This window comes from Budorcas taxicolor, chromosome 12 (genome assembly GCF_023091745.1).
Source record: "Budorcas taxicolor isolate Tak-1 chromosome 12, Takin1.1, whole genome shotgun sequence".
Lineage (NCBI taxonomy): Eukaryota > Metazoa > Chordata > Mammalia > Artiodactyla > Bovidae > Budorcas > Budorcas taxicolor.
In genome coordinates this window covers 23,353,172-23,367,830 of record NC_068921.1, presented here as the reverse complement: position 1 = coordinate 23,367,830, position 14,659 = coordinate 23,353,172, and the positions used below count along the sequence as shown (strand labels likewise).

Here is a 14,659-nt window from a genome sequence, read left to right as displayed (position 1 = left end):
TCCACGGGATTCCAAAGAGTCAGATGCAACACTTTCACTCAAGTTATAGAGTCAGTTGAATCTACTGAAAAATTTGTAAGTTGTGAATTGTCCAAAAATCATATAAAGCACGATATGGCTTCATGGGGGAAAAACAGGTTAGAAAATCAAAAGTAGAGTGGGATCTCCATTTTGCATTTATATGCAGATAGTACCTGTGTGCTGAGGGGAGCACGAGGAGGAGATGTGAGTGGAGATGAGGGTAGGCGGAGGGGAAGAAAGTGAGTGTTGGCGTTACATGGGGAGTATGGGTGGAGTGTGAAAAGGAGTTTGAGTGTATGAGGATTTGTGTGCACACGTGTGTGCAAGCTCTCAAGAGTCCTAGACACAGTGGACAACTATAGTGAGCACCCAGACTTCTAGAAACTAAGATTGGAACTGAAGGCAAAAAAAGCAATGGAAGGGCTCCATCGCCTCCCCTACTCACCTCTCCCCAGGAAAACTCAATGATATTTAAGAGCAAGAACTTTGGAGGCATATCTGATTTCCAGTTCCAGTCTATCACTCACAAGCTAAGGGACTCTGCATAAGTCATTCAACTTTTTGACACCACTTTCTCCTTTATAATGTAAGAACACTTCTTAGCATCCATGCGGGGCTGAACAGTGTCACACACAGCAGACATTCAATAAAGGGTAACTTTAAAAACTGTATCCCGTTGCTCAAAATGGCTCCCCCCAAAAAACTACACCATGGCAACAAAATAATCTCCAAAAAAGCAATTTTTAAAATAAAACCTCATTTTCTGAGCTTCGGGCGGTAGCCGTGTCCTGGAGCCTTTTCACGTAGAGGGCAGCGGGCTTTTTCAAGTGGTGTTCCACTAGAGACCGAGTCGGCAATTGTGTCACGGGCTCCCCAGCCGGGGCCCGGCTGTGGCTGTGGAGACAATGAAAGACCCACCGGACAGGACAGACCCGGCTCAGCCCCGCAGTCTCAGATTCGGCCGTTGAGGGGAGAGGCCTGCGAGAAGAGTCCAAAGCAGGGCTGGGGCCGCAGTGAAGCGACGCCGACGCTCAGAGAACTGCTGGGAGGCAGTGGCGCGAGGTGGGACCCAGATGCTGGAGGAAGGAGAACCACCTTCTCCAGACCCTGCCCTTCCCCAAGAGGAGGACACAGAGGAGGAAGGAATGGCAGCCGGTCTCACAGCAGGGCCCCAAGGATCCACACCTTTCAGCAGTGTGACTGTAGATTTTACCCAAGGGGGATGGAGGCAGTTGGCCCCTGCTCTGAGGGACAGGTTCGAGGAAGGGATGCCAGAAAAGTCCAGAAACCTGGTCTTACTGGGACTTCCAGTTTCCCAACCTGGTATGAACTCCCAGTTGGAACAAAGGGAAGGTTCATGGATGCTCGAGAGAGATGGCCTAAGGAACGCCTGTCCAGATTGGAAGATTGTATCCGAATCACCACCTGAGCAAGACATTTCTGAAGAATCATTCCAAGATCCAAGTGCAGAGATGCCTTCTGGGGTGTCAGAGCACAGGAACAGTGAACTGGGGAAAAGCCTCAATCTGAGACCAGTCCTTTCTCCACAACAGAGAGTTGCTACAGAAGTGAGATCCCATAAATGTGACACACACACAGAGAGCTTTGGGAATAATGCAGCATCAGAAGAGCCATACTGGGGAGAAGCCATACGAGTGCAATGAATGCGGGAAGGCCTTCAGCCAGAGTTCATCTCTTATTCAGCACCAGAGGATTCACACCGGAGAGAAACCTTATAAATGCAGTGAATGTGGGAGAGCCTTCAGCCAAAACGCAAACCTCACAAAACACCAGCGAACTCATACTGGAGAAAAGCCCTACAAATGTACCGAGTGTGAGAAAGCCTTCAGTGACTGTTCAGCCCTTGTTCAGCACCAGAGAATCCACACTGGAGAGAAGCCTTATGAGTGTAGCGACTGTGGGAAGGCATTCCGCCACAGTGCAAATCTTACCAACCACCAGCGGACTCACACAGGGGAGAAGCCCTACAAGTGCAGAGAATGTGGGAAGGCCTTCAGCTACTGTGCGGCATTTATTCAGCACCAGAGAATCCATACAGGGGAGAAGCCCTACAAATGTAACGCATGTGGGAAGGCCTTCAGCCAGAGTGCAAAACTCACAAACCACCAGAGGACTCACACTGGAGAGAAACCCTACACGTGTAGTGAGTGCGGGAAAGCATTCAGCCAAAGTACAAACCTTATAATCCACCAGAAGACTCACACTGGAGAGAAACCTTATAAATGTAATGACTGCGGGAAATTCTTCAGTGAGAGCTCCGCCCTTATTCGGCATCATATAATTCACACAGGAGAAAAGCCCTACGAGTGCAATGAGTGTGGGAAGGCATTTAACCAGAGCTCATCCCTTAGTCAGCATCAGCGAATTCACACTGGTGTGAAACCCTATGAATGTAGAGAGTGTGGGAAGGCCTTCAGGTGTAGTTCAGCTTTTATTAGACATCAGAGACTCCATGCTGGAGAGTAACTGGGAACATAACTGAAGTGGGTGGGGACCTGACCAGTAATTTGAAGGCATCTGGGGACATCTGATGTAAAGGCTTAGCCCAGAGCCACATGCAAAAGCACCTTTTAATAGTCACTATTTTACACCTTGCGTGTGGTGCTCCTTTATCAACACTTGGTAAGCATAGACTGCCCAGCTCCAATTACACTGGTTTCAAGATTTACCTTTAACTCAGAAACATTGGTTTATGAAGAATGAGTCAAGGACTTGGTTTGTACTTAAAAGGGCAGGTGTCTTGCAATGGTCTGTCGTAGTCATCTCTGCTTGAACCAAGAACAGTGGCTGGGAACAAGTACTCCCCATAACAGGGCCACTAAGGTATCAGATTTGGGGGAGTGGAGTCAAGTGAGGATGAGGATCCCAGGGCCAGTTGTTGCTGGAATGGGGATGGAAGAGACTCCCTGATGCTGCACACAGCCTGCACTTTCTGAGCTGTTCAAGGGAACTGGCAAGTATTTTCTGTCAAGAAAAGCACAATTGAGGGTGCACCCTCAGCAAGGTGCCTGCCTTTAAATGGAATCCCTGCAGAGGGAGGGCTTCCCTGGTGGCTCAGCTGGCAAAGAATCCCCTACAATGCAGACCAGGGTTCCATCCCTGGGTTGGGAAGACCCCTTGGAGAAGAAATGGCTACCCAGTACAGAACAAAATAAAAGTTATCTTTTTCCACCTGGAAAAAAATAAAATAAAATAAAATAAAACCTCCATCCATGGGAGGGGGTTCAGGATGGGGAACACGTGTACACCTGTGGCGGATTCATGTTGATGTATGGCAAAACCAATACAATATTGTAAAGTAATTAGCCTCCAATTAAAATAAATTTAAATTTAAATAAATAAAATAAAATATATTCACATTCTATGGCATCTTTATTTTTGAGAGGTTTGGGAGCATGAGTTAGAGAGGAAGAATCATTACAAGCAATCCTTGATGACTTGTGGCTCTTGGGACTAAGGATAGACTGAAAACATGAAGTTCGCAGGCTACCGTTCCCCAGTGATTTCAAATAACACAACCTTTTGCCAGCTTCTCACTTGTGGACACATAAGCAGACTGGAGCCCACAGGATCACAGTGTCTTTTCTCGCCCTCTGACAAAGGTGCTGGGAGGCCGGGATTGGCCACCAGTCCCAGGAGGAGGACACGCAGCCAGGGAGCTGAGGGTAATCTGCCTGGGAGAGGGAGGTGGTGATAAAATTGCAGCCAGAAGCCTCAGTGCCTCTTTAGTCCTTAACATCAAAATCAATCATAATTTTAAGCATTCTGGGGGTTTTGTTGTCACAATTAGAAATTTAGCTAATAATTAGTTTGGAATTACAAAGCAGATAGCTAGAACTGGAAAGTGAGCAAATAATCACTTTTGATTGATAAGGCAAGTAGCTAGTATAAATGTGTTACTTTACCGATTATCTAGAGTGCCAGGGGAATCTTCCCAACCCAGGGATTGAATCCAAATCTCTTGCATTGCAGACAGATTCTTTACTGTCTGAGCTACCAGGGAAGCCCTACTTAAACTCATTAAAAGAAATAATTCTGAAATCGTAATCATGGTCACCCAAAGATCACCCCAGCTACAGCAAGAAAGTTCCTGCTCTAAGTCAGCGATGCCTACTTACTGATTATCCTAAGACTAATGCAAAGTTTTCTTTTCTTTCTTAAAAATAAAAGCAGCATACAGCCCTTCTTTTTTTTCTTTCTTTTTTTTCCTTTGTAGCCTCTATGCCTTTTCCTGCTAATGCTGATCCAGCTGTAAAGTTACTCTGCTTGAATAGTGTTGATATTCTCAACACTTCTAACTGCTGGGGTTGCCATAGGAACAGATATGCCTAAGTGATGGCCGGAGGCAGCAGGAGGACCTCAAGCTCTGTTGGGGACCTTCTTGTGGTTGTCGTAGGTGATGCCACCAATGCCCTCCAGCATATTTATGGGCAGAGGAAACACAATGGTGGAATTCTTCTCTGTGGCCACGGTGGCCAAGGTCTGCAGGTAACGCAGCTGGAGGGCTGCCGGGGACTCAGCCAGCACCATGGAGGCGGACTTCAGAGCTTTAGAAGCATTCATTTCTCCTTCCGCTGCAAGGACCTACACCAACAGAAAGAAAAGACTTTAGAAATAAAGGTTCCCGATTGTGACTAGTGCTTTCTTTATCTGGGTCTGCAATGATGTTTCTCTCCCAGCCCCCACTTGGCCACCCATGTTTCATCTACTTCTTCAGCAAGGATTAGAGTTTCACATCGTTATGTGATTAGAGAAATTTGAGGAGGTTGCAGGAAACAGGGAGATAACTTACAAATTATGAGTCCCTACTTTTCATTCCAAACAAAATAAAAGCCCTGCCTTTAACCCAAACAAATACAGGTCCAGCCACCATAGTGATGCTCTTGAATCTGTGCTCCCCATCTGCTGCTTTCATTTGCAGAGAAATCTGAAATTCAAGGCTTCCAACTGGCTTTTTCTTCTGTGAGTTTCACTTATCACAGATTTTTTTTTTTTAATTTCATTCTGTTGCCAATTTTGTTTCATTTTTTAACTGGAGTGTAATTGCTTTACATTGTGTTAGTTTCTGTGTACAAGGAAGTGAACCAGCGACCAGCGATATGTATACATATATCCCCTCCCTTTTGGACCTCCCTCCCACCACACCCCCCATCCCACCACCTAGGTCATCACAGACAACTGAGGTGAGCTCCTTGTGCTATGCACTGACAATGAAAGATCAGAAAGAGAAATTAAGGAAACAATCCCATTTACCATTGCAACAAAAAGAATAAAATGCCTACCTAAGGAGGCAAAAGACCTGTACTCAGGAAACTTTAAACACTCATGAAAATCAAAGGTAACACAAACAGATGGAAAGCTATACCATGTTCTTGGAGTGGAAGAATCAACACTGTGAAAATGACTATACTACTTAAAGCAATCTGTAGTTCCAATGCAACCCCTAATAAACTACCAATGGCACTTTTCACAGAATTAGAACAAAAAAATTTCCAATTTTGTTTCCTTCTTACAGTGTAAGAATTATTTCCAGTTCCGCCTGCTCTTGGTTACAAGCAGCAGCGAGTGCAGTCTGCAAACCCTCCTTGGAACTCTCCTAAGCCCTGCACCTCCTCTGGTTCTCAAGCTGCCCAGAAATGACTTGGAACTCAACTCCCCCATCCGTGGGCACTCACTGCCCATGTGCAAAAGTGCTTCCCAGGTCCACTGCTTAGAAGCTGCTGGACCTCAACAGAGAAGTCAGAGATAAGCAGAGGGAATCTTCCTGGACTCCCAAGTAAGATTCCAAAGAGGATAGCTGGAGGCTTCTAATCCCAACTGGTTTCTGATACTTCAGGAAATTCACACAGACAAGAAGGCTATGAATCCAATAGATTCAAGAACACTTGAGACCACGTTGTGCTCACATTTTGTAACTCTAACCTGGATTGTAGTCACCTGGTCCTCTTAATCTAGTGTGTTCACTTAACATCAGTTCAGTTCAGTTCAGTTCAGTTGCTCAGTCGTGTCCGACTCTTTGCGACCCCATGAATCGCAGCACGCCAGGCCTCCCTGTCCATCACCAACTCCCGGAGTTCACTCACACTCACGTCCATCGAGTCAGTGATGCCATCCAGCCATCTCATCCTCTGTCGTGCCCTTCTCCTTCTGCCCCCAATCCCTCCCAGCATCAAAGTATTTTCCAATGAGTCAACTCTTTGCATGAGGTGGCCAAAGTACTGGAGTTTCAGCTTTAGCATCATTCCTTCCAAAGAAATCCCAGGGCTGATCTCCTTCAGAATGGACTGGTTGGATCTCCTTGCAGTCCAAGGGACTCTCAAGAGTCTTCTCCAACGCCACATACTAGAGGGGTAATGCTCGAAAGACAGGCACCAGGTTGCTACATCAGAATCACCAGCTACATAAGAATGTAGGTTTCTGGGCCCACTGAAGCCTCTGCTTCACTGAGTCTGAGATGAGACCTGGGGATTGGTGTTTGCCTTGCTCATGTCTCTCAAGGGGACCCACTTTGCTAAGTCACTGAGTATAATATATATATTTATATTTATATTTTATATTTATATTTATGTAAATATATTTTTATATATTTATATTTAATATTTTGCATTGGGGTAGAGATGATTAACGTGAGTTTGAGCAAACTCCGTGAGACAGTGAAGGACAGGGAAGTCTGGTGTCGCAGAGTCCAACACAACTGACTTGAGTAACTGAACAACAACAACACTGCTGATTAACAATGCTGTGACAGTTTCAGACGGACAGCGAAAGAACTCAGCCATACATATACATGTATCCGTTCTCCCCCAGCTTCCCCTTCCATCCAGGCTGCCACATAACATTGAGCAGAGTTGCCTGTGCCCCACAGTAGGTCCTAATTGGTTACCCGTTTTAAATATAGCAGATGTGCATGTTCATTCCAAACTCCCTTAATATGCCTTCCCCCATCCTTCCCCTCAAAGTTGACCTTTTAATTCAGGAAGAAATTCTCAGTAAAACTTCTAAAAAAAAAAAGGAGAAGCAGCAGCCCTCTTCTTCTTGAAATCACTGAGGACACCTGAGCTTCCATTCAAGCTCCAGCCTCGTGGGCTCCAGAGTGAGGGGCTCGCCCTCCAGTACCAACTGGAGTCACCCTTACCTTGGCCCTGGCTTCCCGGGTGGCCTCGGCCTCAGCGGCCATGGACCTCTGCAACTGCACGGGAATCCGGACGTCTTTGATTTCCACCCGGGCCACCCGGATCCCCCACAGCTCAGTGGCATCATCAAGTAAGGTCTGTTTCCAAGTCAAAAGAAAGGATGTCAATCAGAATACAGGCAATGTGATCAAAGATTCTGCTATATTTTACATACGCAAGAGAAACACTCATCCTTTTCTCCTTTTGAATTTACAGCATTTGGAGTGAGACCATTTGGGAAGAAAATAGGAGTTCTTATCGCTCCCTTCCTGGAATTGAAGTAAATCCCAGGAAGGATTCAGAAACAAAAGTTGGTATTTCTTTTAAGAGGTGGTTACCCAAACCATTCCTAAGGAACATACACTGTTCATCTAGATTTGAGCAAATTCCCCACATTTTCTTGTCACTGACACTAAGCAGGCAGCAGTGGCTTTTGTCCTGGTTCTGCCATTTACAGCTGTGAATCCTTGGACTCACTCCTTAACCTTTCTGATTCTCAGTCTTCATACCTATGAAAGGTTTTCTTTCAGGACTGTCATGAGGTTTGGATAGAATACATGTAAGATATCTATCATGGCCCAGCAATAATTTAATACATATTAACATTATCCCTGGGTACTTTTTGAGATACTCTTTTTCTTGCTCTGTTTAACCTCTGACCTGTGGCTCAGTTTTAAACAGGTAGCAAGGCATACATGTTTTTTTAGGGCAGAAGAAGCCTAAAACCAAAGACATCCTCATCCATTGTTAGAGCTTCAGACAACTGAAGATAGCTTGCTGGTTATCCTGGAGGGGTAGGGATGAGAAAGAATGCCTCAGGAAATAGCGAGATCCGATGACTAGTTCTCCTAAAGCGTAAAGGGCAGAGATCTCCGTGCTACCAAATAGCAAGTGAGCCCTTGCTTTCCTGTGATCCCTGCAGAGAGCCAGGAGATGAGAACTCCCAAGAAGCCACTGATCCGACTGTGATGGGGAAACATCTGAGTCACTGAACTTGTGAAGCTCTTAAAACGGCATGGAGCATCATCTTGCAGAACTGATATTATCTTCTAAAGCCTCAGGGACTTTGCACTACCTTAGAGACTGGAGGAGAAGCCGAGAAGGACCAAACAGCCTGCCCTCTTAGAGAAGGCAGGCTCAGAATGAAAACGTAATTGATTCGAAAAACACAGAAATGTGAATGTCTATAATCTAGGGCTTCTCAGGTGGCACAGTGGTCAAGAATCTGCCTGCCAATGCAGGGGACACAAGAGATGCAGGTTCAATCCCTGGGTCAGGAAGCAGGAGTAGGAAATAGCAACCCATTCCAGTACTCTTGTCTGGAAAACTCCACAGAGGAGTCTGGTAGGCTACAGTCCATGCGATCACAAGGAGTTGGACAAGATTTAGCACACATACATACATAATCTAGGGTGAACAAGAGGTGAGCGGGCTGCCTGTTACATCCTCATCAATTGTATAACTACGATTACTATTCATATCTTTACTGACATTGGGAGCATGAAGTCAGCTTCCCTAGGAGGAAAAAGCTGAAGTGTATGATGTCAATTTATCATTTTGAGTTCCAAAAGCAATTTTAGTGGCTCCCTCTTCCCACCTACATATTTAAATCTGGACCTCATGATTGTTTTTTTTTAAAAAAAAGAAATGCTAAACTGAAGCCCATCTCTTAAGAGAAGCAGTACACATGTGTGTGTGCACACAGGGAGGAGGTGCTTTGAACTGCTGATATTTGATTATCACTGATAATTAAAATGAGTGGATTAACAATGCAGGCTATGTGTTCTGTGTCTTTACCTGGATGCTGTGGGCGATCTCTTCTCGGCCAGCTAGGATCTGGGACAAGGTCCGTGTCCCTAAGACATTTCTCAGAGTGGTCTGAGCCAGCAGAAACGTGGCTTGATGGACATCGTTGACATTAGCCACCGCTGAGACGGCGCTATAGATCCTGTAATAGACCACTCCGTCCACCTGAGTGGTCACAGAGTCTCTGGTGAGGATCTGGGGAGCAAGAACACGGCAAGTCACGTGCAAATGACTTTCACACACAGAGTCAGACACGACTCTTGAGCAACTGAGCTCACGGACACATGACTTTCACAACGACCAGAAAAGCGTCAGACTACCCCAGAGTCCACTCCACAAACGAACAGCGTTCATCACAACTCAGGCCAGCACCACCAAAAACCTGCCCTGACTCAAATCCTAATTAGTAACCAAATTCCTACATAGGTGTTATATGTACCTGTCCCTGTAACTTCATCTCGTGGAAGTCCAACATCCCCTACTCAGAGGTGAAGCAGGTGTTTCCACTTTAAAATGCAGAACCCTGCTGAAATTCTACCTTCTAAACAGAGGTAGAAAAGTCATTACCCTGATACTTGAAATCTTTTCGGTTCTCAGTTTCATCAGGTTTGATGAATAGCAATGCTTCTTAGAAAACATAGATGGCACCAGAGATCCGTGTTCTATATTCGGAGAAGGAAAAACCAATTTAACTTTATAGAGGCTCTGCATTAGTTATTCTGAATTAACATGATGAGGGACTTTGGAGAAAATCAGATTTCTGGGCGTACCACGGAAGTAGACCCTAGAACTCCATTCTCCCATCTAGAACTATTAACCATGGAGCCATAAAAAGCCTGTGATTGGTCCCTAGGCATCCCAACGTCTCTTATGATTAGGGCTGAATTCTAAGGTAAGGACTCTGTAACTCCCGCCAGCGGTATGAAGACATCATGGCTGGGTCTTGATTGAGTTTTCTGGACCAGAGAGAGAAAATTATCATTTACCCAAAGATGTTGATTGTTCTCTCTTCTAATCCCCTTTGCCCTTCCACACACTTTCTTTTCTCTTCCTGGATCATTTTTGTTTATTAGAAAGATGAATGACTATTAATAACTCTGTTTTTCTTCCCTGTCACCCAGTCACTGGCTTGGTTCATTCAGTTTCAGTACTTCAAGAACTGAAAAGAGTTATTTGAAACCCAATGACAGGTGAGCCCTGTGCCCTGTGTGTTCTTTCTCCATGCCCATCTCACATTGTTGTATCCAAACATATAAAAAAATTTAAAGCAGAGGTGAGAGATATAGATGCAATTTCTGAAAAGGTGGTGAAAAGGGTAATATCATAACCGATGAGTGCCATCTACCAAATTACTTTCAGCTCTTTCTTAAAATGATTTATCAGACTCTCCCAAGCATCTGCTTGTCATTCTCCATCTCAGCTTCTCTGCCTTCTGTATCCATTCTCTCTCTTCTTCCAGACTTTCTCCCACCCAATCATTTCCATGTCTTCCAGCTTTTCAGCCCTTGCTCTTGGCTCCATTCTCGTTTGGCAAAACAAGGCCCAAAAGTTTCAGGGGCCACCTTGGACTCCTCCAGCTGGTCTCTAAGAATTCAGGTGATCTTTCCCTTTATCATTTGAAAACATACTATGAATTCTCAACTGTCCATGTAACAGAGAAGAGATTGGTTTTATTTCCAGAAATGTATCTTTAATCAGCATTACCTCCTGGGGAGGAATGTTGCAAGTAACGGTCCGGAGATCCACTTTGACAAACACATCTATGCAGGGCAAGATCAGAATCAGACCTGTGCAAAAGTAAATACAGTTTAAATTTGGCCCAGCTGAAAATAACTGCAATAGATTGTCTCCTAGATATACAGTACATTGTTTTTGTGGGATTATAAATGCTTCTCAGATGATCTTCAACAAGTACCTGTTTAACTTTAGGGTAATTATTTCTCCCTATGAGTCAAGGACTAAAGGCTCCTGAAACTTTCCCCCTATTAGTCAAGGACTAATTTCCCAAGAAATTAAAATATTTTGTTAAGAAGCTAAAGATTCATGACATATAATTTTGATTTCTTTCAATATTTTTTCTGTGGACCATTTTTTAAAGTCCTTATTGAATTTGTTACAATATAGCTTCTGTTTTATGTTTCTGTTTTTTTTGGCTGAGAGGCGTGTGGGCTCTTAACTCTCCAACCAGGGATCAAACCCACACCCCTGCAGTGAAAGTGGAGTCTTAACCACTGGACCACCAGGGAAGCCCTAACATTTAATTATTAGATATTCTTCAAGAGCGATGGGACATATGTATACCTGTGGCTTATTCCTGTTAATGTATGGCAGAAAGCAATACAATACTATAAACCAATTATCCTCCAATTAAAATTGAAAAAATTGGACCTACTTCTATTCAAGCACTGAATTTGACATTTACTTGAAAGAATATTTTGGAATATTCTTTTGATTTGATCAAAAGAATCAAATATTTTGATTTTTCCCTGGGTTAAAGATATCTGTACAAAAGATTCAAGCACAGACTTTAGGCCTTGAATATCAGTGTCTATCCACATTCTCATTTATATTCTTCAGGACTGAAGGAATGTTGGCATTAAAATCTTCCCAGGATTTCAGTGTCCCTAAAACTAATGTATTACAGCATTCACAGTTTCTCGGTAACTGCGTTCTTGCTCATATACAATGACTTTCCTCCATTGTGAATACGCTTACTTCTCTCTGAGCTGTCAAGGATTAGACTAGGGGGCAGGGAGGGCTGAGGACACTGCTTTGAGGATTCCATGATGCCTTAACTTCGCTCTGGTGAAGCTTCTCTACAGCAAGAGTGGCCAAGACTAGAACCACAAGCATGTCAGCACGATGGGGACACCCACCCTTTTCCATTTACCGAAAAGATTCTGTTTCTGTTTTCAAAGAAACAAGTTTTTGCTTTGAGTAGCCTGCAAAGGGCGGGTGGCAGCAACCGAAAACACTGCTAAGGTGCTTTCTTTCTTTTGGTCTCTAAGCCTTTCTGAGGTAAGGATTACTTCCTAATTTACTCCTCTTTTGGGTGCTAAGTCAGCGGTTACAATCATGGCCCTTAGAACTAGACAGAGGTAAGTCCCAGCCCTATTGGTTACTAGCTTGTGACCTAGGAACATTCATCTAATTTTTCTGAGCCTCCGTCACCCAATTCCTATAAGACGATAGTGAAGATTAAGCATGATTATGGCTTCCCTGGTGGCTCAGATGGCAAAAGAATCTGCCTGCAATACGGAAGACCCGGTTCTATCCCTGGGTCAGGAACATCCCCCAGAGAAGGGAATGAAAACCCTCTCCAGTATTCTTGCCTGAGAAATCCCATGGACAGAGGAGCCTGGCTGGCTACAGTCCATGGGATTAAAAAGAGTCAGACACAAATGAGCGACAAGTATACACACAACATGATAACGAAATAAAATGCTAAACGTAGTGCCCTGGTGGCTCAGCGGTAAAGAATCCACCTGCCAATGCAGGAGACACAGGTTTGATCCCTGGTCCGGGAAGACCCCATCCGCCACGGGGCAACTAAGCCCGAGCACCACAACTACTGAGCCTGTGCTCTGGAGCCCGGGAGCTGCGACTCCTGACGCCTGAATGCCCTAGAGCCCTGCTCCGCCGCGAGAAGCCAATATAAGGAGAAACCCGCACACCGCAATTAGAGAGCAGCCCCCGCTCGCCACAACTAAAGAAAAGCCGACAGAGCAAGCAGAATGCAGAAGAAACAGAATAAAAATAAATAAATAAAATTATTTAAAAAAAAATCATAGTGCCAGGCATGTATTAAGTGCTCAAGAAGTAGCAGCTCTTGTTATGAATACTTTTCTTATTAAAGAATAGTTTACGATTTACAGAAGTGGAGAGGTTCTCTATTAGCAATTTGGCCTTTTTCCCTCTGGCTCTTGTGACATTCTCAGCCCCAGAGATGTGTATGACGAGATTTGTTACCCTGGGACATTTAGTGGTGAACTCTTCTGGGAAAATTCATTTAGAAGAGACTTTTCTCCAGAGTCCTTCAAGCTGAGGTTATTTGACCTCTCTCAAATCCAGTTTTTTTTTCTAAGTTATCATCTTGGCGCCACCAGGTGAAACATGACTAGAAAGGGTTTGCCTTCATTCTGTTCTTCCTCAGTTGGATAATTCCATCACCTCTATTTGGATGAACTCATAAGAATACCCATTAACAAGCATTTCTTGCTTTCTTTCCCTCAGGTTCCTTATTAGACAATGCACATGGTCTTCACTGAGGCATGCAAGTCTAACATGTGGGATCTAGCTCCCCCGACCAGGGATTGAGCCCAGGTCCTCTGCACTGGGAGCTCGGAGACTTAACCACTGGACCACCAGTGTGAAAGTGAAGTCGCTCAGTCGTGCCCGACTCTTTGCGACCGCATGGACTGCAGCCCACCAGGCTCCTCTGTCCATGGGATTTTCCGGGCAAGGATCCTGGAGTGGTTTGCCATTTCCTTCTCCAGGGGATCTTCCCAACGCAGGGATCAAACCTGAGCCCCCTGCACTGCAGGCAGATTCTTTACAGACTGAGCTACGAGGGAAGCCCTAATGTTCTGGCCTAGAGAATTCCATGGACTGTATAGTCCACGGGGGTCACAAAGAGTCAGACACGACTGGGCGACTTTCACTTTCACTGGACCACAAGGGAAGTCTGTATTAGACAGTAGGACCATACTACCTGAAATGGCCAAGTCTCTGTAACAAGCTTCTCCTTTTGAAGTTTCTCATATGTTTAAAAATGTAACAGACACCTGAGCGCCTGCTTTAGTACATGGCCAAGTGCAGAGCACACAGAGTGAATAAGGAAGTTCCCCAGAGACTCCACAGTGCAGTTGAACAGAGAATGGGTTTACTTAAATACATCTTATTAGGGGGCAGACAACAGATGTTACTAGAGAAGTGTAGCAAATAACCATTCTCCTCCATGTGCCTTTTAAGTTACTGTTTGAATAGACTCTTCTTTCAAGAATATTAGAATCTGTCCTATGAAACTGCCATTTTGGTGAGTTGAAAACAAACATTAGCAATGTCATAGAGTTCAGCTAAAACTGATGATAGTTCAACAAAACCAGTGTTATACCTGGCCCCTTGGCTTTGTCAGCTTGGATGCGTCCCAGTCGGAATACAACAGCACGTTCATACTCCTTAATGATCTAAGAGATGAAGGGAGAGCATTTAGTGTTAATGGTTCATCCACTCACACGGAGAGACCAATCTGTTTCCCAGGGTATTACCTTCAAGCACATCCATATGGAGATCGGGAAGGTAATGACCATCAGCAGGAAAGAAAGGAAAAGCAGGATCCAGCCACATACACCAAGCCCTTTACTCTTGATGCCTAGGTAACAGGAAGGAGGCAAGCCTGTAACTGACATGGTACTTGAGAAAGCAATTCAGCGACATGTATGAAGAAACCATCCAGGGAGCTGGCCAAGCTGGAATGGGGCTGAGGAAGCAAACTGAATCCACACACACTCTTGATGGCGGTAACACCACCCACACACACACTCACACACACACACACAGAAAATATTCCTTCAGGTTTTTAGATGAAGATGGACCTGTCCCTTCTAAGACACATCTCATAGCAATCAATAATAATAATA

At 44.6% G+C, this 14,659-nt stretch overlaps 2 protein-coding genes across 2 annotated transcripts; one reads left to right on the top strand and one right to left on the bottom strand.

Annotated features, from left to right (window-relative positions):
• The first annotated feature begins 1,094 nt into the window (after positions 1-1,094).
• On the top strand, positions 1,095-2,523 carry LOC128057675 (zinc finger protein 79-like). Its single transcript, XM_052650142.1, is given in 2 exon segments — positions 1,095-1,636; positions 1,638-2,523. Coding segments are annotated over 2 exon segments (1,413 nt in total). The 3' UTR covers positions 2,509-2,523.
• A 1,878-nt stretch (positions 2,524-4,401) lies between these two features.
• STOML3 (stomatin like 3) lies at positions 4,402-14,344 on the bottom strand. Its single transcript, XM_052650143.1, has 6 exons — positions 14,288-14,344; positions 14,134-14,206; positions 10,725-10,807; positions 9,012-9,215; positions 7,178-7,312; positions 4,402-4,626 (listed from the first exon to the last, which is right to left on the bottom strand). The coding sequence occupies exons 1-6, from the start codon at positions 14,327-14,329 to the stop codon at positions 4,402-4,404; spliced, it is 762 nt and encodes a 253-aa protein (XP_052506103.1). The 5' UTR covers positions 14,330-14,344.
• Positions 14,345-14,659: the final 315 nt, after the last annotated feature.

Bases quoted from the DNA above. Each gene is read 5' to 3' on its own strand.
- STOML3 (XM_052650143.1), bottom strand. From the start codon at position 14,329: ATGGTCATTACCTTCCCGATCTCCATATGGATGTGCTTGAAG. The intron at 14,207-14,287 runs GTAATACCCTGG...TTCATCTCTTAG, and splicing joins CCATATGGATGTGCTTGAAG to ATCATTAAGGAGTATGAACG. The intron at 10,808-14,133 runs GTATAACACTGG...ACTTTTGCACAG, and splicing joins TGACAAAGCCAAGGGGCCAG to GTCTGATTCTGATCTTGCCC.